We start from the raw sequence: 24,323 nt of genomic DNA, 5'->3' as shown, positions 1-24,323 counted from the left end.
ATCAACCGTCAGCAATGAGCAAATATAAAGAAGTACTAAAAAAGTTTTATAAAAGTCTTAAAAGAGTCTTAAAGGAGGAGTAATGACAATTAAATATGAATAATGATAAACCATTATTTCTTCTAAAAGAATGATTAATGACAATTAATAGGAGGATTAACAATAATTAAACTCAATTAAGGCAAGCAAGTTACAAAAGAGAGTATATACCCTATCAGGACGTACTTACAAGTAAGTTAATAACACCCTCCTTAATACTTTTCAATATCTATTAATCTCAAATTTCATTACTGATTTTATCATCGGATGTGCCACGGCCGAACCCAACGATGTCTCCCCAGCAACAAAATTATCATCAACGAAGGAAGTGTTGTTATCAAATTGGTTCGTTGAGCGTGGAACTCTTGATAAGTAGAGGTTCACGATGAACAATACGACGGAGCCAATAGGGGGTGCCACCAACTACTGTGGATCTAGCGGTGCCCACAACTACAGCTCCAGTTTCTTCAAAAATAATACAAGTAGTAGATATAGATGATGCATCTCCATCCACATTCTGAAAAGAGGCAGAAACATGATCAAGGCTATTCGAGATTTTTTTGCTTATATGAGTTTTTCCAATACTTTAATGTTGGGATTAGTTACTAGTTCGGATTTGATACAAATTTATATTGTTTGGGATTTAGTTGGAATGTGTTCTTATCTTTAAAAAGGTTTTTGGTTCACACGCTATTCTAGCCACCCACATAAGTCAACGCTCAGGGAATCATCAGCCTACTCACACGCATAGTGACTAGAGTTGAAACACCAACTTTAGTTCAACCCCAGATTAAAACTTTATGGGTTCCAGTGCACACGACCCTTCCGCCACGAAATGTGTTCCACGGATCAAACAACATAACTTTGATCTCTAAGGTGAGTGAACATAGCTTGTATACCTTACCACATTCTCTTATTGATGGACATGGTACATGCCCACTCCTAGATTTGTCACCATATATGCCACCAAGAATATGGAATCTGCCAGTATCCCAACCAGCGTTGACACTTGCGGAACCCTACATAAGTGGAGAAAGACCTACGGGTTGAAGATGACCATGGATGTTTGATCCATTTACTGGGCAACGACTTCTATAAACTATGGAATTTCTAGCCCGATAACTTATAACCAGTTCATAACCAATGGTTGAAAGAGCCGGAGACAGAGTGGACCTATTTATCACAAGAAGGGCTAGTGTGGAGCGAACTGATGAAGATATGGACATGCATGTGATGGAGACACTGCTGAGATATGGATACCAGGCCAACAACTTAGTTCCATCTGAGAAGGACTCGCCATTTTCCCAAAAGATCCTGAGCTATGAGAAAGACAGGAGATCCAGAAGCCCATGTCCGCCAATACAAAAGAATGACAAATAAATCCTAGAATGGCGAATGAAAATGCCTCCAATACATAGAATGCCGAATAAAGCCTAGAATGGAGAATGCTTGGAATGACAAAAATGCCTAAAATGGCGAATGCCTATAATAGAATGGCGTATAGAAAATGAATAATTTTTTTTTTCAAAAACAAAGTAAACATTTGCTTAAACATACAAGGTGTATGCCAAAAGCAACAAATGTGGATATAGGACTAGTCACTTATCTATATATCTTTAATAAAATACTTATCTCAAGTATTAAAGCAAAAAAAAGGCCAAGCTCATAGTTGGTCAAAAAACTACTAAAATATATACAAAGTTATTATATGAACTTTGCAAAACTAAAATTTTGCTTACTCGACAGGGGGAGATTTGTGTTGAGCAGGATGCTTAGAGAAGAGGGAAAGCTTGAGATGTGTCCTACTCTTACTGGCCTAGGGAAATGTGTTTAACAGAAGAGCATTAAATGCAAGGCACGCCTAGAAATTGAACATCCCTAAAGAGCCTTTTAGACTTTTAAGAGGGGGGGGGGGGGGCTTCTAAAAACAGCCAGATTCTCAAATAATGTCATCAACCATCGACAATGAGCAAATATATAGAAGTCTTAAAGGAATCTTAAAGAAGTTTTAAAGGAATCTTAAATGAGTAATGACAATTAAATAGGAATAATGACAAACCGGTATTCCTTATATAGAAGAATGATTAATGATAATTAATAGGAGGATGAATGACAATTAAGAAGTTAAGGCAAGCACGTTAAAAATGAGAGTAACAAGACTAGTTTAGTCTTGTTACTTTCTACCTTCTTCTATGCAATTTGGAAATATTTGGTGTTTAATTGATGTTTTTTTAACTCATACTTTACTATGAGAGAAAGTTTAGGCGTTTAGTGAAAAATCTAGAACTTTATGGCTTTTTGGAGCATTTTGGAGTATCTACAAATCAGATACCAGTTTCAGTTAAAGCGTGGGCATGTCCTGTCTCAAATTAAGCTGTAATTAACCATAGCCAACTTCTGTTAAGGCGTAGGCACGTGGCTGGATGAATTTGGAAGAGAAAAGAAGATATTTGTAGATTTGATTTGGGATATTATCTCATTTAGTTGTATTTTATTTTAGTTAAAATTTGAATATTTCCTATTATCTCTTATTTAATCATTAATTAATTAATTAATTAGAGATTTAGTGTTATTTCTTTCCTTATCTCTTAGGGATATTTTAGTCTTTCTTTTTGGGTGTTTTCCCCTGTAAATAGAGACTTAACATTCCATAGAGGAGGAGAACTAGGTTTTATAGATTTTCCATTGTATTTTTTAGTTATTTTCATTATGAGTAATTAAGTTTCTCTTCTCTGATTCAAGAGGGAATTCAATTGGTCGAAAGTTTTGAGGTTTCATGTATTAAGTCAATTTCTGATTTTCTTCTTCATTTCTTTTTATGATTATTGAATCGAATTCAATCTTCTATTGCTAAGTAATTGTTCTTGATCTGTAACTGTCTTGAATAAATTACAAGTAGAAAAAATCGATGTTGAGTAATTGAGTTTTTGCTTGAGATTGATTGGGAAGAAACTTCAGTTAATTGCTATTTTTTTTATCGACGTTCCTCTCAATAGAAATTGATTTGATAAAATTTCTTAATCCTAATGTGGTTATTGAGAAATTGGATATGCTTCATTCCCTTTTCTTAATAACTATGTTGATTTAGATGCTTCATTTAAATCAATGGATTAAGGGAAAGTGAAAGAGTGATTTAGGCAATCTTTACACTCTTTGATCAAAGATTTTGAATTTTAATTTGTTTATCATTTAAATCAATGATCAACAAACACCCAATGAATTATGTCTCTTGAATCAGACTTTCTCATTATTAAATTCCATCTTTCTTTAGTTGTTTATTCTGATTTAATCATCTCTCATAATCCAAACCCTCCACCCCTTTTTTATTTTATTTGCTCATTTGAATTAAGAGGTTAATTGATCCCTTGGGATTCGATCTGGTCTTACTATTACTACAAATCAAATTGTAGTCCAATAGAGGAATCAATAAATTATAAATCAATTTTGTCAGGCTTCGACAAACCCGTCAATATACTCCCATTAGGACGTCCTTACAAGTAAGTTAACAACACTCTCATTAATACTTTTCAATATCTATTAATCTCCAATTCAATTACTGACTTTATCATAGGAGGTGCCACGACCAAATCCAACAATGTCTCCCCGGTGATGGAATTATCATCAACAAAGGAAGTGTTGTTATCAATTTTTATAAATTAATTTAAAACACAAATCAAACTCAAATTCAATACCCTCATTAAACAATTGCATTCATCCACCTCACATGACTCCCTCTCTCTTCAATCTCTCTCTCTCTTCTTCTCTAATTATACAAACAATAAAATCAACAATATATCGATATTCATGCTACTACCTTCTTATAAGAGAATCTGATATACAAATACATACACGAACATACATCCACTTTATATATATATATAATACTAATTATTATTATTAATTATGTTTTAATATCTCTATAATACTTCTCCCGTCTCTTCCTCTTCTCAATCTATGATCTAAAAAGAAATCCCGAAATCTATTTCGGGGTTTCTCTTTAGATCATAGATTGAGAAGGTAGAGAGGCAGAAGAAGTATTATAGAAATATAAAAATATAATTAATAGTAATAATAAGAATAATAACTAGTGGTATATATATAATTGGTGTATGTTCGTGTATGTATTTCTGCATCAACTTCTCTTATAAGAAGGCAATAGTAGGGATATCCATAGATTGCTCATTTTGTTGTTTGTATAATTAGAGAAGAAGAGAGAGTGAGGGAGGGAGGGAGTCGATGAGAGAGATGAAAGAGAGAGGAAGTCATGTGAGGTGAATGAATGTGATTGGCTAATGAGAGTATTAAATGTATATTTGACTTGTGTATAAAATTAATTTACAAAAATATCCCTAATTACCATTTGACTAAATTTTCCAGGTAAGAGATATTTTACGGTGTTAACATTTTGGACTCATTTTGCTAATATAATCAATCTCAATATATATGTTTGTCAACTTTTAAACCACACGAATTGTGTTTGCAAATCGACCAACCACATGGTTTTTTTTTTATATTTCCCTAGTTTTTTTAGATAAATTAATATGAATTCGTGCTTTGCACGAGCCTACAGCTAGTTAGTTAGATATATAGGGTAAATAATTTATTAGTTCCTATATTTTACCAAATATACTATTTAGTCCTTATATTTTAAAATAGATTATTTAGGCAACAATTTAGTCTCTCAAATATTTGAATTATAAAATAATTTAGTCTCTCTAAAAGAGACCAAATTATTACAAAATAATGTATTAATAAAATACAATGATAAAACACGATGTGTTAGATAAAAAAAAATATATAAGAAGTAAATTATTTACGAAAATTGAAAGTGAATAAGAAAAGAAAACATAGGAATTTTCCACAATTCCTCAATTTTCCTTTTTCTTTTTCTTTTTCAAATTCAGCCTATTCCCTAAAATAAGGCAAAAATAATAAAATTCGACAATTACGGTAAGAAATAATAAATTAGAAAAAATTCTACAATTAAGGTAAGAATTAAGAAATAATAAAATTGGATTATGTTGTAATTTAAGTTAATTTAGATTTTCTTATATATTGTAATTTGTTATTTAACAAAATTTGACAATTAAGGCAAGAAATAATAGAATTTTGGGTCAGGAGCAATTTTACCCCTAACATCTAAAATAGTGCAATTTTACCCCTAACGATGGTAACCAAGAGCAATTTTACCCCTAACGTTGATAATTTGGACCAATTTCAGACACTATTATAAAACACAAATATTTTTGTTCATTATTCTCTACCAATTGCATATCAATTCGTTCTAAAAAAAGGATTTCATGTTTTTTATAATTTAATATTAGAATTGGAGATTAATATTTATAAATTCGGTGAATTTTTTGAATTTTTTTTTGTCCAATTCGTACAAAAGACAGTATATTTTTAAATTTTTTTTTCACATCCCAACATATGTTGTGATTTGTTACTGATAAAATGACGCACATGTGAAGTGTAAATGAAAAAATTCGTGACCGAGAAAACAGTTTGATGAATTACTTCTTAAATTGGCCCAATTTATCAATGTTAGGGGTAAAATTGCTCTTGCCTTCTAACATTAGGGGTAAAATTGCACAATTTTAGACGTTAGGGATAAAATTGCTCCTGACCCAAAACGTATGAAATGTTTTCTTTTAAACAATGGATATACAATTGGTGTAGAATAAGGAACAGAATTTGTATGTTGTATAATAATGTCTGAAATTGACCAAACTTACCAACATTATGGGTAAAATTGCTCTTGACTGCCAACTTTAAGGGTAAAATTGTATCATTTTAGACGTTAAATGTAAAATTGCTCCTAGATGTAAACATTATGGATATTTTTGCACCTTATCTCTTATAACAACTACTTGTATGCACACGCATTGCATTAGTGAACTTAGGGGGTGTTTGGTTGCCTACTTTTCACCTTCTGTTTGCGTTTTCATTTTAAAAGGCAGAGTTTGAGGTGTTTGGTGAAATACCTATTGTTTGCCTTTTACAGCTGAAAAATAGCTTTTTACAAAAGCAAGAAATCTCAGCTTTTTGGAAAAGCAGTCTTTTCCAAAGACAAACAGAAACATGAACCAACAAACGGGAACAACAAACATCAAATATCTAAATGGGCCCTTAATATTTGTAAATATTTCAATTAGTATGTTTATTTTAGCAATTGATCAAATTCAACTCTCAATTGTGCATTTATATATTGAGCTTGCTTTGTTAGGTTGGTTAGATAATAAGATTAGTGTTGTTAGATAATGACATTTTTCACCTAAAATGGGTTATCGTGTCAATCACATTTATCGTAATATTTATAGGTCCCGGACGAGATAACAAATTTGAGCGGAAAATCAATAATTTCATTGATAAGTTGCGTATTAGATGCGAAACTGAAATTGAAAGGCGGAAAATCAGTAATTTCGTAGCTCCTCTCTACTAGAGACCCAACCTTACCAGCTAGCTACAAGATTCACTAAGGTCGATTTTCCACGCTTTGATGGAAAAGCTTTGGAGGGGTGGTTATTTCGTTGTGACCGGTTTTCCCAAATCAGTCTCACTTCACCCTATTCTCGACTCAAGTTGGCTTCACTCCATTTGGTGGTAGTGGTGAATATAGAATTACTTGGTTGGGGGCCGATTTTACACGTACATTAGTAAAAAAAAAGATTTTTTTGCTAAATCAAACTTGCTCAATTTTTTTTTTTTTTGTATATATGCGTGTTATAATTTGAGTGGCCAAGAACCAACTTTTAAATATTAATGTACAATTTCTCAAAATTAAGCTAGATTTTGTTTAAGATTCCTAACATTAAAAAAAAAAATTGGATCTAGAGATGGCCGAACAGGTAAAAAAAATTAAAAATTTTGATTTGAGAGTGTCTATTAGGCCAAAAAATTAATATTTTGGATTTAAGGAGGGTCTAACAGGCAAAAAAAAAAATAGAAATTTGAATTTAGGAAGACTTAACAGACTAAAAAATTAGAAATTTTGAATTAGAAATGCTAACAAGGCTAAAAAATTAGAAATTTGGATTTAAGGAGTACCTAATAGGCCCATAATATTAAAATTTTGGATTTTGAACAAAGCTAACACTTAATTGGCCATCTTGGAGGCTAATTCAACACCCCGATAAAAAAAAATTGAGACAGGAGGACTGAAACTATCCAGGGCCAAGGTGGTAATTTACCCATTATTAATATTAAGGTCTTCAAACTTTATTTAGTGATAAAAAAAATCCTTAAACTTCATATTATTATAACATTAAATCCAAATTAAAAAAAAACATTGAAAAAACTAACAAAGTGATGACCTGAAAATAGGTATTGTTCATAATCTCTATCAATAATATAATTAAACTTAAATCATACCATCCATTCGTTAAGTTTTTAACTGATTTTTATTGATTTGAACTAGCTAGGTATGTAAAAATGAAGATTCTTATAAAAAAAGTAAGGTTTATTGGACCGTAATATTAAAGGCGGGCCATAATCGAGCCGAATTAAGCTTTGATCTGGTCAAGATCGTTAGAAAATTGATGAACTCGAACTCAACCTTCTATTCGTGAGCTGCTCTTAAGTTGTTCGTGATCTTGTTAACGAGTTTTGCTCGCGACCAGTTCGTTAATGTAGTTCATGAACTTCGTTCACGAATAATTCATTAATTATATTCATTAATTATATTGATTTGAAATTTCCTTAACACAAAACTACATAGTTTTGAAATCTACAAAACTAAAATTTACCGCAGAACTATGTTGTTTTACATTTCCCCATTTACAAAAATATTACTATTAAAAAAGGGATAAAGTATAAAAATACCCCTAATATTTACATCTAGGAGCAATTTTACCCTTAACATCTAAAATAGTGCAATTTTACCCCTAACTTTGGTAGCCAAGAGAAATTTTACCGCTAACGTTGGCAAGTTGGGTCAATTTCAGACAGTATTATAAACGCATATATTTTGTTCGTTATTCTTCAACCAATTGCACGTAAGTTATATCTAAAAAAAAATTATATTTTTTGTGATTTAATAATTGAATTGGAGATTAATATTTTTAAATTCGGCGAAATATTTGATTTTTATTTCCAACTCGTACAAAATATAGTATATTTAAAAAAAAATCACGTTTAAATATATGTTTGTGATCTATTACTAATGAGTAATAAAATGGTGCACATGTGAAGTATAGATGACAAGCTTCATGACAAGAAAGACAATTTGATGAATAATTTCTCCAATTTACACAACATGTCAACATTAGGGTTAAAAGTACTCTTGGCTGCCAACATTAAGTGAAAAATTGCACATTTTAAATGTTAAGGGTAAAATTGCTCCTACGTGTAAACGTTAGGAGTATTTTGGACCTTATCCCTAAAAAAACAATCGAACCAAGCGTATTCATGAACATTATAATCGAATTTGCTCATTAGCTTGTTCATGAACTTATAATCGAACCTACTCACGAGCTTTCGAGCCAAGCTTTTTTTTATAGAAATTGGGACGAGACAGAACTTGGGCGGGGTGAGCACCCATGGCCCAAGAACTGTCAAACCCGTAATATATTAATAAAAGAAAAAAGTGAGTGTTTTAACAAGAGAAGATGAAGGAGAACAAACAAAAAGAAGTGGGAGGAGAAAAGATAGGAAAAGTCAAGAAAAACGCAAGTGTGAAATACTACAAATGTCATCATTGATAAACATGTGGCAAAAAAACAGGAGCTGAAAGCCACCAATTGATCACTGAGGAAGAGACTTCAAACTTTGCCAATGCATCAGCAACTCTATTTCTTTCCCTAAAGATGTGTGAAAAAAGAATGTTCATCCTAAAGCACATGCTGAGACAATGCAACCACTATTGTCTAATACTCCAAGGAACATCCATGGAACGATGCCTAAGCAGATTAACTACGTACATTGAGTCTGACTCAAACCAAAGTTGATGCCAACTTTTCTCCTAAGCAAGTTCAATTGCGAAAATAGTGGCTCTCAATTCAGCTATATAAACAAAAGAATGAAAGATAGAAAAAGCAAAACAACTTTTAGAAAAGCCTCGATAGTTGCGAAAAATACCTCCCGCTCCTGCCTCGTCAGGTGGCTTTCGATCCAAGTTTTGTCGCATTCAAACTCGGTTCGTTTATAAATCGAAATAAATATGATCAAAATTTTTATCGAGCTAAACAATCAACCACTTATGAACGGTTGAGATCATTTATAGTCTAATTAATTAAAAGTATTCTAATTCAGGCTCATAAATATACTTTCCCAAATAAACACATACATGTTTAATTCATTTTTCTTCATATTTACAACAATAAAAATAAAAATAAAAACATAAAATCACATTAACCACACAAGTGTTAGTTAAAAAATCCCCCTAAAAAAGAAAATCTCCAAAGCTTTTTTTACCCATAATAAATCTTATAATTATTCTTAATTTTCTCTGTTCTTTTCCTCCATGAGCCTCATGAACCTAGATTTCACCGAAAGCAATTAATTATATATATTATAATTTTGTGTCTTTAAAAAAAAATTGAAAAAAATAAAAATAAAAAAAACATGAATTTGTCATCTGCCTCTTCAGCTTTTCCGGTGGCATTAGCGGCCATTTTCGTCGCCGTTGTGTTTTTTTCCGGCGGCGTTGATGGGTTGAGTGCGGAGACAGTTATAGATTCCCCTTTATTGACACAAAAAATAGGGACAAATCGAACGATTAAAGTCGATTTCAATGGAGATGGAGAATTCACCAAGATTCAAGATGCTATTGATTCTGTTCCTGAGAATAATTCTAAATGGGTTATCATTCATGTCAGGAAAGGAGTTTACAGGTAATTATTCGGGTTTTCGGGTTTCGTTTTGTAATCGTGTTATGTGATTTATGTGATTATGTATTGTTAGATTCGATAAAAATGATAATCGTGTTGTGTTAGATGGGTTGTTTGTGGAAATCGTGTTAGAAATTGTCGGTTTTACGTTATTGCATTCCATTTAAATTCGGGTTTTTGTGTCAGCATCGTGTTATGTGATTGACGTGTTTCTTGTGATTATGTATTGTTAGATTCGATAGAAATGATAATTGTGTCAAATGAGTCGTGTAAGATGAGTTGTTTGTGGAAATCGTGTCAGAAATTGACGGCTTTACATAATTGAATCCATCTAAATTTGGGTTTTTGTGTCGTAATCATTTATGTGCTTTTGCGTATTTCATATGATTATGTATCATTAGATTCGATACAAATGATGATCGTGTTAAATGAGTCGTTAGACGGATTGTTTGTGGAAATTGTGTGAATTCCATCTGAATTCGGGTTTTTGTGTCATAATAGTGTTATATGATTTACGTATTTTATATGACTATGTATCATTAGATTTAATAAAAATGATGATCATATCAAATGAGTCGTGTTAGACGGGTTGTTTGTGGAAATTGTGTTAGAAATTGTCATCCTTACATAATTGAATTCTATCTAAAATATTGTCCGCATTGCTTTGAGTGTCATTCTTCAGGTCTCGTAGCTCTAAAAGGGCGTTTTTAACTATTTGAAGCACATTTTTGTAAAATATGTCATGATCGTATCATGTGATTTATTAGATTCAATAAAAATGATAATTATGTCAAATAAGTCATGCTAGACGGATTGTTTGTGGAAATCGTGTCAGAAATTATCACCTTTATACGTAATTGAATTCCATCTAAAATATTCCCTGCTTTGCTTTGAGTGTCGTTCTTCGGGTCTCATTGCTTAAAGCGCATTTATAAGTATTTGAAACACGTTTTAAAATATGTCATGATTGCATGTTGTTGTCTATCTATATATATTTAATATAATTATATATGATATAAATGTATTAAAAATGATTGTTGTGTCAAATGAGTCGTGTTTTATGGAAATCGTGTCAGAAGTACGTAATTCAGTACCATGTAAAATATTGTTCATTTTGTCTCGAATCTCATTCTTTGGATATTGCAAGTCTGTATGTATTTGAAACGCACCTTAATCCATTTTCATTTCTAATATGAGATTAAGTTTATTTCTATCTTATTGCTATTCTTTAGGATCGTTCTTTTCTTAGACGTCCCATCCCGAAATCAGATTATTACATTCTAATGTAGGATTAAGAATTTTTCTATAACTGTCAAAATGGATTACCGTATCAAATTAAATATATTAGTTGGGTTGTTTATGGAAATCGTGTTATTATTTAGTACCACTCACTGCTCAGGCGTTTCACATGATAATAACATTTTTCAATGATTGCAACAAAAACAAATCCCAAAAATTATTTTCTACAAAATTACCGATGAAAACAATAAAATTGGGATTGTCGTGTTATAAATGTTAATGTAATTTATATAAATGAAGCAAAAACGATAATCATATCATGCAAATTATCTCTGTAAATCACATTATCGTGTATATTGCAGAGAAAAGATTCACATTCCAAGAAGCAAGCCTTATATTTTCTTGAGAGGAAATGGAAAGGGAAGAACATTCATTACATGGTCTGAGAGCTCCCATGATAATATAGAATCTGCAGCATTTTCCGTTGAATCGCCCAATTTCGTTGCTTTTGGTATCAGTTTCAAGGTACGTTTTTCTTATACCCTCTAAGTTTTGTTCTATTCAACAGTTTAGTGCCTCAAGTATTTGAATTATTAAACAATTTAATCTCTCTATACTGGACTAAACTGTTGAATAGAAAAAAAAAATAAAGATTAAATAGTGTATTATTAAAATACAGTGATTAAGCAGTGTGTTACATAAAAAATACCGACTAATAAATTATTTACCCTTATATATAATGTTTCGAAATGATATTATTTAGCTAATTGCTTATGTATACATGTAGTTTTCCGTATATTTTCATCCATTAAGTCATTCGAGTATTTGTTTCTGGCTCCACCACTACGTATCACTTAAGAATGTTGACCTTTTGACACCTATTAAACTCTGATTTGCCGTTTTATACTAACGTAACTCAAAATGAAGCACAAAATTGACCCCGAAACCGAAATTGAAAGACCAAATTGATATTTTATACTTTTTTACCATTATATATAAGGTTTTGAAATGATGTTATTTAGCTAATTGCTTCTGTATGTACGTAGTTTTTAGTAAATTTTCATCCATTGACTCATTCAAGTATTTGTTTCTGACTCCACCACTACGTATCACTAAAGAATGCTGACCTTTTGACACTTATTAAACTCTGATTTGTCGTTTTATATAACGTAACTCAAAATGAATGACCAAATTGACCCTGAAAGAGAAATTGAAAGACCAAATTGATATAATTTTGTTGTGTATATGTATATATGCGGAATGAGGCTCCAATAGGGGTAGCTAATAATTGTTTATGTATATATGTAGTTTTTAGTATATCTTCATCTATTAACTCATTCAAAGTATTTGTTTCTGGTTCCATTACTATGTATCTAGGGGTGGATTCAGAGGAATTGAGCACCCACTGATCGCCGAAAAATCCCAAAATTTCTATGAAAACTGTTTACGATGCTTTAAGTTTTTATGTAAAAACAAATCAAAAAAATATCAATTTAGCACTCATAAATCACGAGAAACCACCACAACAGTGAATCCTGAATTCGTCAGTGTACATATCATTATATGAATGTTGACATTTTGACACTTATTAACCTCTGATATGAACATGCATCATTTTATACCCATGTAACTCGAAATGAAGGACTAAATCGACCCCGAAAAGGAAATTGAAAGACCGAATTGACCTTGAAAGCGAAATTTAAAGACTGAATTGATCTAACTTGTTGTGTATATGTGTATTCTGAATCCGTCACTGTACGTATCATTATATGAATGTTGACTTTTTGACACTTATTAACCTCTGATATGGACATACGTCGTTTTACATAACGTAACTCAAAATGAATGACCAAATTGACCCTGAAAGTGAAATTGAAAGACCGAATTGACTCTGAAAGAGAAATCGAAAGTCCGAATTGATCTAATTTTGTTGTGTGTTGTGTATATGTAGAATGAGGCTCCAACAGGGGTGGCATTTACCTCACAAAACCAGTCAGTGGCAGCATTTGTGGGTGCAGACAAGGTTGCATTTTACCATTGTGCATTTTATAGCACTCATAATACTCTTTTTGATTATAAAGGCAGGCATTACTACGACACTTGCTATTTTCAAGGTTCCATTGACTTCATTTTTGGACGTGCTAGGTCCATGTTTCATGTAAGTTTTCTTTCTGTTCCATCGATCAATCAATTTGGTCTTTTAACTCGGCACATAGAAGAAGTCGTTTGAATTAGAATAAATAGTGGTGGAATTAGAGAAGAGGGTCTGGAGGTGCAATTGTAGTATCCTTGGACGCTCTTTCCTGATGGTGGGACACCCAGAATTGCCACTCCTCGGGTGGATTCTGGTGATCGCATGTGAAATGGGGTCCACCGTGTATCACATGCTTGACTGAATTTGGCTTATATTTACTTAAAATAAATAGTGGTGAGATCAGAGAAAAGGGTCTCGAGGTGCAATTTTTAGCATCCTCGGACGCTCTTTCCTGATGGAGGGGGGCTTGGAATCACCTTTCATCGGGTGGATTCTGGTGACTACAGTTGGAACGGGGTCCACCATGCATCCTCTGTCTCTACTATTGATGATTGAATTCGGGTTATAGAATTTATTTTACTCAAATAAACGGTGTTGGAATCAGATAAGAGAGCCTGTAGATGCAATTGTAGCATCCTCAGACTCTCTTTTCAGGTGGAGGGCCCATTTGGAACCATCTCTCCTACACCTGGACGGGTCTGGGGGAGCTAGAGGGGGCTTTGGACACCCCACTGATCTCCAGAAAATGCCGACCATTTCAGGAAACCGTGTAGGGGGTTCTAATTTTTTTTATGTAAAAATACTAAAAAAACAAACATAAATTTAGTATTAACAAATCATGAGAGACCACCACAAGCACTCTCATCAGTGTATCCTAGATCCATCACTACTCCTAGGGGATTTGGTGGCTGTGTGTGGGTGCAATAGACCCACCGTGCAGCCCCTCGCTCTACCACTAATTATCACTTATTTTTCAATACGTGTTAATTTTTTATACCGATTTGTCATTTTAAACAATTTACCATAAATTACACGTGCCCAACGCATTACGGGGAAGCCAATAAAACGAAGTAATTAGTAAATCTTTATTTCTCTACACCAATCATCCCCCGTAAAAATTGATACCCATCCATTTCTAATTCCTTACATGAAATATCCAATATATAACATAAACTATGAATGATAATTCCTAACACGACAACACATTTTACAGAAGAAAAAAACCCAACTTAGCCGAAACGATCATCATTTCTCTTAAATTTATATCATAGATAATCATATGAAAACATACCCGATTTTCGACATTATAACCTGATTTTAATATTCAGCTGTTATTTACTCATTGAATTAGTACCATTTATGCTTCACGAGTATTCTAAATTTTTCGGGTTTTCTCGCAGAAATGTGAAATCTTTGTGATAGCAGACATGAGGGTGAAAATTCTAGGTTCAATCACAGCCCACAACAGGGAATCAGATGATGATAGTGGACTTGTTTTTGTGAAAGGAAAAGTTTATGGAATTGGTAGTGTTTATTTGGGTAGAGCTAAAGGAGCTTTCTCCCGAACTGTTTTTGCCAAAGTTTACCTTTCCAAAACCATTGCACCACTAGGATGGACTAATTGGAGTTACAGCGGGACCACAGAGTACGTTTCCGTTTGGTTCTCCTTTTTGTTTTAATTTTTTTTTTGTTTTTTTTTACTCTAAACAGTTGATTGTATAATTTCGTGTAATGTAGGAATATTTTCCAAGCGGAGTATAAGAATCACGGACCGGGAGCAATAACGGGGGGACGAGCGGAGTGGTCGAAACAACTTACGGAGGAAGAAGCGGAAAAGTTTATGTCTATTGATTTCATTGATGGGAAAGAATGGCTTCCAGTTTGGGTTTGAAGCAATTTTTTTGGATGCCATTGAAATGCTTTAATTGATTAAGTACCATTTGGTAATAATGGCAACTATGAAATTGTTTGTATTTATTACTTAATTAATCCATCTTATTATGTAATTATTCAAATTTAATTGAAAGTGGAAAAAAAAAACAAATTATACTTGAATTTTATTAGGTTATTATTTAAATTTAATTCCTGAACAGAATATACTATTTTAATTTTATTTTTATGTTTATTATTATTACTAAAAATGATTTTTTTTTGTCCATGAAATAGTATAATGTTTTGTATTTATGGAAAAAAAGGGAAGTATAACATTTAGCTTTATTCTAAATACTTAAATTGATACATTGAAAAACTGTTTCCAGTTTATGCATGTGTATTAATTATAATAACTTGTAAAGTTTGAAGTTAGACTCTCCCGCCTATTCCTCCACCAAAACCACCACCACCACCAAAGCCACCTCCTCCGCCAACTCCTCCTCCTGCACCACCACCTACACCACCTCCTCCTCCAGCACCGCCTCCTACACCTCCGCCACTACCCCCTCCAATACCACCACCTGCTCCTCCTCCAGCACCACCTCCTCCTCCAGCACCACCGCCAACACCACCTCCTCCTCCAATACCACCACCTGCTCCTCCTCCAGCACCACCTCCTATTCCTCCACCTTTGCCTCCTCCAATGCCACCACCTGCACCACCTCCACCTCCTGCACCGCCTCCTATTCCTCCACCTTTGCCTCCTCCAATACCACCACCTGCACCACCGCCAACTCCTCCTCCAGCACCACCTCCTATTCCTCCACCTTTGCCTCCTCCGATACCACCTCCGCCACCAGCTCCTCCTCCAGCACCACCTCCTATTCCTCCACCCTTGCCTCCTCCAATACCACCACCAACACCACTTCCGCCTCCAGCTCCTCCTCCAGCACCACCTCCGCCTCCAACTCCTCCTCCACCTCCAGCACCGCCTCCTAATCCTCCACCTTTACCACCTCCGCCTCCAACTCCTCCTCCAGCACCACCTCCACCTCCAACTCCTCCTCCAGCACCGCCTCCTACTCCTCCACCTTTACCACCTCCGCCTCCAACTCCTCCTCCGGCACCACCACCACCTCCAACTCCTCCTCCAACACCACCTCCTACTCCACCACCTTTACCACCTCCGCCTCCTACTCCTCCTCCAGCACCACCACCACCTCCAACTCCTCCTCCAGCACCACCTCCAACTCCTCCCCCTTTACCTCCTCCAAAACCACCACCGGCACCACCTCCACCTCCAACGCCTCCTCCTGCACCACCTCCGCCTCCTACTCCTCCTCCAGCACCACCACCACCTCCTTTACCTCCTCCAAAACCACCACCAGCACCACCTCCGCCTCCAACACCACCACCTACTCCTCCTCCTCCTCCCGCACCACCACCAAATCCTCCTCCAACACCACCACCTCCAATAGTATCTATTTCCCCATCTTTCCCCACCCCCAATTTATTATCCACCAAATTTCTCCTACATTCAACTAATCCCAAAACTAACACAAGCACCAAGCCCAAAACAACCACATTTTTATCAGAAAACATTCCCATTTTTTTCAATTTCCCAATTAAGAGCAACCCAATTAATTTGCTCACTCAATTGCAATCATACTGCCAAAGACAGTTATTTATAGTATTCATACATACATAATAATCCATTAAACTAATTAATGAAATAGACCAAAGTCAATATAGTTGAATTAATTAATCTTTTATCCATGGAGTCTGAATTTTATAAGTACTATATATCCCATGCTTATAATTTAATTAATTTTGAAAAATTCAACTCAATTTAGTTAGGAAGATTATATATTTGGGCGGTGATTTTTCATTAAAATTAGTAGACCCCATGCTCAACTAACTGACTCAAAACTTCACATGCAATTGTCCCTAATTCAAGTAAGTAATTCAGAATTAATTAGTGTAAATTAGGGATTAGTGAAAATAAAAATAAAATTTTTATTATTTCTTGTGTTTTAAACCGTTAGTAAGATAAGGAATTTGATTAACGGATGTGATTGAAGAGTTAGCTTGTAAGTTTGTGTGAAAGATTCGATGTAATGACAGTTTCGTAATTTCTGTCAAATTTGAGATTTTGGTTTTTGACATTTTCGGACCCTAGTTTCGGTTTTCGGGTTTGCTCATTAATAAACTACGCGCCATTTTGGTCAATTTCATCGTTTAGATCTTCAAGAACGTAATTTATTGTTTTGGCGTCATTTTCGTATTTTCTCCTTTTGTCTTTTCTTTTCTTTTCTGAGATTTTACTATTTAAAGACTTGTTTTGATTGTAAGGAGGTAGCTTTGATATTATTAATAGAACGATTATCTATTATTCAAAATTCTAAGCTAATCGCGTGATTCAACTATTAGTGATGAAATCTTTTGATTCCACTCGTCACTAACATAGTTTTGCTTAACATAACATATCAAGCAAAAATGAACAATTCAATAGTCTTATTTGGTTGAGAGAGTTTTGACGTAAAATTAGAGATTTGTATTATTTTTAGAGGTTTGACTAGTCAAAACTTCTAATAGTTGTGTTTCATGAAAAGCGGGTTGAGAACAGATCAGGCTCAAATCGCAAATTTAGAAATAACCGGTATTATGAGTTTTTTAATATGGGATTGAATAGTTTATATTGGGTAAATTACACCCATGACCCCTCAATTTTTCACTTACTTTTATTATGGCTCCTGAACTTTAAAATCGAACATATTGATCTATGTACTTTGTACATTACTAATATCATCACCCCTTTTAACGTTGATCAAAATGACTACTCCAATAATAGATAACTTTTGTACAGCTGATGTAAATGATATTCTTATCAACTTTAATTCTTAAATTTTTTTGATTTTGAGGTCATTTAGTTGTTGTTTGATTAAGAGAGATGAAGTAATTGTTTAGAGAGAGAAAGTTTCAAAAATAGTAATTTGGAAATGCAAGAATAGTGATTTGATGGAAAATGTGATTTTAAACAACTTTAATTTTTTGCACTTTTCCATTTTGAAATCCTCATAAGTCATTTTGACTTGGTCAACGATAAAAAAAAAAAAAAAAAGCAATTATCTTAGTAAAGTACAAAGTTTAGGGACCATAATCTTCAATTTCAAAGTGCTATAATAAAAGTAACCACAAAATTCAGGGGTCATAAACATAATTTACCCTTTAAAAGACTTTTTGGTCCCTATATACTTATATTTCACACTTCAACTTGTTTCAAGTCATGTTCCATTTATTTAAAAGTTATGTCAACCAAATAAATTTTAGGCTTAATATATCATTTGCCCGTTAACTTATCCAAAAAAAATTGATTGGTCTCTGAACTTTCAAAATATCCCGATAGCTCTCTCAATTTATATAAAATATTCAATTAGTCTCCTGAACTTGCGTAAAATTTAATCAATTAATCAATCAGTTATAAAAAAAGTAATGCCGAACATGTATTGCACGTGTCTTAAAAAAAAAAAGTAAAACGACCAAGGTCGGTGTATGCAATTTTATTAGTTGAACAAGTAAAAACTTTTTTTGAATCTATTCTGTGAATTATGTAATAACGTTCTAAGACGCATGCAACATATATTCAACATGCAGCTCACTTTTTTGCAACTGAGTGATTAATTGATTACATTTTACGCAAGTTTATGAGACGAACTAAATATTTCATGCAAGTTTAAGGGTTATTAAAATACTTTGAAAATTCAAGGGGTAAATCAAACTTTTTAAACAAGTATAAGAGCATATGATGTATCGAACCTAAATTTTATTTTAGACTTGAACTTAAATTTATCTCACACTTTAACTTGTTTCTTCATTTAAACATTGTTAAATTTCTATTATTTATTTAATAGAATTTTATTTTGAAAAATTTATTTGTAATCCTATTGATAAATTTATCCATTTGTACAAAATTATATTTCTTAATTACTAAAGCATCATTTAAATGCGAATTATTAAAAAAATAGTCATAAAAGACCAATGTTTTTATTTATTATTTTACAAAATCAAGTAATGATAAGATACTAGTAATCAATTCAGGTTTATCAACTAAATTATACAATCAGTTAGTGAAAATCAGCCAAACAAAAAATTAATATGCTAACCGTTAATTAACCGCTAAACTTTAAACTATATTTGTCAAATAGGCCAATATGTCACATCGACAAAGTTAATAAATCAATAAACTAACACTCAACGTAACGTAACGTCAATGAAGTCAATATACATGTCAGTATAGACTAACATTGTTAATCAAATTCTTTATTTTGCTAACCGTGCTAAACACATAATTTCTTTTACAATAAAAAAAACATTACATTCCTCTATTTATAAATGCATGAAACTACAAAGTTTTTTCCCTATTAGTTAAATGCTCGTGTAGTGTGTCGGAGATTATAATAAAATTTATTATTGAGTATTAATTATCAGTTTATACTTTTGGTTCGAATGATTACTTAATATAGTATTAGAATGTCTTAAACCAAAGGAATCAAGGGTTCAAATTAATAAAATTTCAACACATTCTAAAGTGGGTCTATGTCGTAAACCCTTCAAGTCTAGGAAGCCTAATTAGCATGCGGGGTTGTATCAAAGATTATAATAAAAGTTATTATAGACATTAACTATTAGCTTAAACTTTTAGTTCAAATTCTGGTCGTCGTTGTTGCAACTTTATTTTATTGTTTTAATCTAAATAAAGGATACAAATTATTTGGGGTTAAATTACATTCTTGACCCCTCAACTTTGCTCTTACTTTTGTTATAGTTCCTAAATTTCAAAAGTGGACATTATGACCCTTCAATTTTGTATTTTACTAACATTATGGCCTCTTTTATCATTGAGCGAGATGCATTCCAATAGTAGATAATCATCCATTGTAAAGTTGATGCAAATTATATTTTAAGCATATTTAATTCCTGAATTTTTTGATTTTAAGTTCATTTACAGTAAAACCTCTATAAATGCATATCCTTAGGACCGGAAAAAAATATTCATTAAGCGAGATTATTTATTTATCGATAAATGAATAAATTATTCATTTATCAATAAATTATTCATTTATCGATAAATATTCATTAGATATGTAATTATCTTGTTTAGGAAATATATTATTTAATTGATTTGTAATTATCACATTAGCATAATTACAAATCAATCAAATAATTGCAATATTCGTTCAGAAGATGCTAATATTCCTGAACCAGAAGTTGGTCAATTAGATGAAGATATCCAATGATTAAGTGATGTCATTTCTAATTTATGCTATAGAAATGTGATGGAAGTCGAACATCTTTTGAACTATCCTAGCGAGAATGATGCAGTTATGGAATCGCTTACAGATGAAGAAATTATCCAGTCAATAATGAACAATGATGATGGAAATGATCCAGAGCCAGATGATAATTGTGTTGTCGCAAATGTATCGTCAAAAGAGGCATTTCAAGCAATTGTCACCTTAAACAACTACTTATACTACAACATGAGCAAAATATACCAGAAGTTGTGTTTGAACTACAAAAAGTTAAGAATGGTGTTCATTTTGGTTTAGGTGGAAAGAAAAAACAATCAACTATAGATGCATTTTTTCAGAAGAAATGACTTCTAGTTGATTGATTAAAAGGTTTTGGTAATATATATATATATATATATAATTTAATAATTATTACTTTATATTTTCATTGAGCCTTTAAGGATTTAAATATTTTTTATTACTTAATGCATTTAGCGAGGTTATTACTTTAGTCCATTGGCCCAAGTCGGGACCGGAAGAATTTATTATATAATCGAGGTTATTACTTTATCGAATATTCATTTATCGAGGTTTAACTGTATATATTATTTTGTTAAGAGAGATAATGGAGCTGATATTAAAAACGTGGTAGTTAACAACTTTAATTTTTGAGTTTTTTTCATTTTGAGATCGTTATAGTGATTTTGACTTGGTCAACGATGAAAAAAAAGTCATTATATTAATAAAGAGCAAAGTTCAGTAGTCATAATGTTCGATTAAAAGTAAGAGTAAAGTTCAGTGGCTATGGGTAATAATTTACCCGATTATTTGGTCAGAATTGAGAAATAACTATTGATACTATTTTGGGCCAAAAATCACCTAAGAGGTTTGGTTCAGTTGTTATTTGCTCTTGTTATTGTTTGATGTTTGTTCGTTTGCTATTAAATGTTTAGTGTTTATGATTGCCGATAGATAGTAGATATTAATTGCATTTTTTTTTCTAAAAATAGTTGTTTTGTATTTTTAGGGATAAATTCAATAAAACTATGTGGTTTTACGTTTTGACGATTTGGTATATGTGCTATCTTTGGGGGCAAAAGTAACCCTATGGTTGACACCGTTAGTAATTTCGGGTTGACTTTACCAAATTTGCCGATAACGACATCAAAGTGAAAATTTTCAAAAATTAAAGTTATTTAATATCATATTTACTATAAAACCAAATTTATTATTTTTTTAAAATCATCATTTTTTGAGTTTTCTCTCTCTAAACATTAACTTTATTTTCCCTACCAAACAACACGTAAATGACTCCAAACCTAAAAAATTGAAGAATTAAATTTGTTTAAAATATTATTAAACTCTTGAAAATTTTCATTTTGAGATCGTTAATAGCCAAATTTTGCAACATCAATCCAAAATTTCTAACGGTGTCAAGCACGGGGTTATTTTTTCTCCAAAAAATACCACAGGTATCATATCATCAAAACATCAAACCAAATGGGTTTTATTTGAACTTATCCCTTATTTTTTATGGAACACTTTTTATCTCTTATTTAAAACTGAAAGGCAAAAGGTAGCTCGGAAAATAGACACTAAAGCTTTGGTAAAAATTCGAAACAGTTGCTTTTTAGACAAAAAAATCAACTAATATCCGCTACTTATCTATATTAGCAAATAGTAGCAGTTGAAACAAACGGAACCTAGGTAGAAGATGAAAATTGTTTGGTAAAATTCAGAAATAGCTGCTTTTTACCGAAAATACAACTAATATCTATTGTCTATCAGTAGTAACAACAACAGCAAACAGACAACGCTCTAAATCTTGAGATATACTAAAGTTGAAACCAGGTTATAATGAAAGAAATTTGTGAGAGACAGCTAGATATTAATTAATACGTTGAAATATTCTGATACAACTGCAAAAATTATAATTATTTGCAGAAAATATAAACAGTTTTATTTTAGGGACAATATTCAAACTTTCTAATTAAATGATGATAGTACATCACAACTGCATTGCTTGGACATTTTCCATTTCCTTTAATTTTTCCAGATTTTAGGAGATTCTGTCAAATATATGGGGCAAAGTAAATAAATAAATAAATCATCGTGGTTTGCCCTATTTGTAAATAGAGGTCTGTGGTTTAAAAGTTTAAAAATAGAAATATGTGGTATGTTTTTTTACAAAACAAAGTATTTAAAATTACACTGTTAATTAAGTTGATGATAATAAGAGCATATTTTAATTTTTTGAAATTACATTTTATATATTGTCAAAAAAACAGACACCAAAATCAAATTTCAATTTGTAAAATGAATTTAAATATTAATTTAATTTATAAACTGTCAAATTAGTAAAAAAATGTATAATATCCACCATATGATTTATTGTTTCAATGTAGGGAGTTGTTCTTTTGGGGGTTGTGTTTAGTCGATATGTAAAAATAAATTTTTTTAAGATAAAAATGTGTTTGGTTGTAATCAGAATTTAACTGTATAATTGTAATACTTTGTTTTGTAAATAAAACAAATAACATATCTCTATTTGCAAACTTTAAAACAACACGTCTCTATTTACAAATTGGACAAACCACAAATATTTTTTCGTACATTTTCGAGATATATATTAGTGTTTTTTGGGTAACTTACAATTATATTAGTGACTGAATTTTATCCATTTTCACATTTTGATTTTATTAGTGTTTTTAGGGTAACTTACAACTGCGGTACCTAAATTTTAATTTTTTTCACACTTAAACTTCATTTTGGACAAGCTCTTTCACTTAAATATGAGACCTATTTAAGTTTAAAAAAATATTTAGTCATTCTTTTTTATCTCCAATCTTCTTATTCTCTTCTTTATTTTTTATTTTTCTCTCTGTAAAACAATTTCTTCCTATACTAGAACATGATCCACCATGACCATATTTTCTTATATAAAAATAAAGTTTGGGTAACAAATTGTGAAAAAATGTAAAGTTTAGATGTCATGATTGTAATTTATCTATTGATTCGGAATATGACAAAGGCCCAACAGGGCCCAAAAAGCCCAAGAAACAAGGCCCATTAGCCATCTCAACTCATGATAAATACCTCTAACGTTGGAAGGTAGAGGGGAGAGAAAACTTGGTAACCACAATCGGGTAACCTTTCAAGCTATTCGATTATTTCCTTTCCTTTAGAATCTCGAACATCTAACTGTCTTAATCGTCGGAGTGTTCGGAGGGACCGCTCCCCGCGCAGAGACGATCCCCGAAGAACGACCAGAACCCCCGACGAGCCGCTCGAATCCCTGTAGTCCGTTTCCTAATTATTTGGTGCGGTGATCGTGGATTACAAGTGATTTTCAAAAATTTCAGCAGGATGCAGACACCAACTGAGTCCACTCCGATCGGAGTGCCAAGCACCGCAGCTACCAGTTCCATGACCAGCGAAGCATGTCCCACGCTGGCCATTCCAATCTCTCCCAGAAACCTGGCTCCGCTAATGGAGGAAGTAGATCCCGAGGAGGAGGAAGCCTATAATACCGTGCATCTTCTCAGCGCCATACGAGGATTTCAGACAACTCAGGCCATCCATACGGCGGCTCAGATGAAGGTCATGGAGCTACAAAAAATCCTGCAGGAGGAGAACGCTAAAATTTGGCAATACCTCAAGGAAGCCGCGGCGCCACAGCAAACAGGCGTGGTTGCGGACAGATCGGCGGCCCCAGAGGCGCTCATCGACAGACGGCACAAACCCGCCATGGCTGCACCAGGAGCAAGGGGCGCGACGTCCGGAGGACTAGCAGCCACCAGTGACGAGGATCTACTAGAGCAGAAGATCCAACGTTTTTTGGATAAAAGGGCGCTCGGAGGAGTAATGGGGGGAAGTATCACCTCCAGCAAAACTCCGATGGTGCAAAGAATCATCGAAACAAGGTTCCCTCATGATTGGAAGGACCCGCGCTTATCCCAGTATTCGGGAACCGAAGACCCAAATGATCACGTGGCCTCTTTTATGAGCACCATCAACCTC

At 33.0% G+C, this 24,323-nt stretch overlaps 2 protein-coding genes across 2 annotated transcripts; one reads left to right on the top strand and one right to left on the bottom strand.

Moving 5' to 3' along the window:
- The first annotated feature begins 9,590 nt into the window (after positions 1-9,590).
- Positions 9,591-15,160, top strand: LOC136217027 (probable pectinesterase 67). Its single transcript, XM_066003599.1, has 5 exons — positions 9,591-9,869; positions 11,468-11,630; positions 13,057-13,263; positions 14,541-14,785; positions 14,878-15,160. Exons 1-5 carry the CDS (start codon positions 9,601-9,603, stop codon positions 15,029-15,031), a joined length of 1,038 nt encoding a protein of 345 aa, XP_065859671.1. The 5' UTR covers positions 9,591-9,600; the 3' UTR covers positions 15,032-15,160.
- A 138-nt stretch (positions 15,161-15,298) lies between these two features.
- On the bottom strand, positions 15,299-16,748 carry LOC136217025 (glycine-rich cell wall structural protein-like). Its single transcript, XM_066003598.1, has 2 exons — positions 15,936-16,748; positions 15,299-15,689 (listed from the first exon to the last, which is right to left on the bottom strand). The coding sequence occupies exons 1-2, from the start codon at positions 16,618-16,620 to the stop codon at positions 15,442-15,444; spliced, it is 933 nt and encodes a 310-aa protein (XP_065859670.1). The 5' UTR covers positions 16,621-16,748; the 3' UTR covers positions 15,299-15,441.
- Positions 16,749-24,323: the final 7,575 nt, after the last annotated feature.

The sequence above is a fragment of the Euphorbia lathyris genome, chromosome 2 (assembly GCF_963576675.1).
Source record: "Euphorbia lathyris chromosome 2, ddEupLath1.1, whole genome shotgun sequence".
In the NCBI taxonomy this organism is placed as follows: Eukaryota; Viridiplantae; Streptophyta; class Magnoliopsida; order Malpighiales; family Euphorbiaceae; genus Euphorbia; species Euphorbia lathyris.
The sequence above is the reverse complement of the archived record's forward strand: the minus strand, read 5'-3'. Positions and strand labels throughout refer to the sequence as shown.

Excerpts from the sequence above, each read along its gene's own strand:
- LOC136217027 (XM_066003599.1), top strand. The coding sequence starts at position 9,601 with ATGAATTTGTCATCTGCCTCTTCAGCTTTTCCGGTGGCATTAGCGGCC. Across the intron at positions 9,870-11,467 it reads GTCAGGAAAGGAGTTTACAG|AGAAAAGATTCACATTCCAA; the intron begins GTAATTATTCGG and ends TGTATATTGCAG. Across the intron at positions 11,631-13,056 it reads CTTTTGGTATCAGTTTCAAG|AATGAGGCTCCAACAGGGGT; the intron begins GTACGTTTTTCT and ends GTGTATATGTAG.
- LOC136217025 (XM_066003598.1), bottom strand. The coding sequence starts at position 16,620 with ATGGGAATGTTTTCTGATAAAAATGTGGTTGTTTTGGGCTTGGTGCTT. Across the intron at positions 15,690-15,935 it reads AGGAGCTGGAGGCGGAAGTG|GAGGTGGTGCTGGAGGAGGA; the intron begins GTGTTGGTGGTG and ends GTGGAGGAATAG.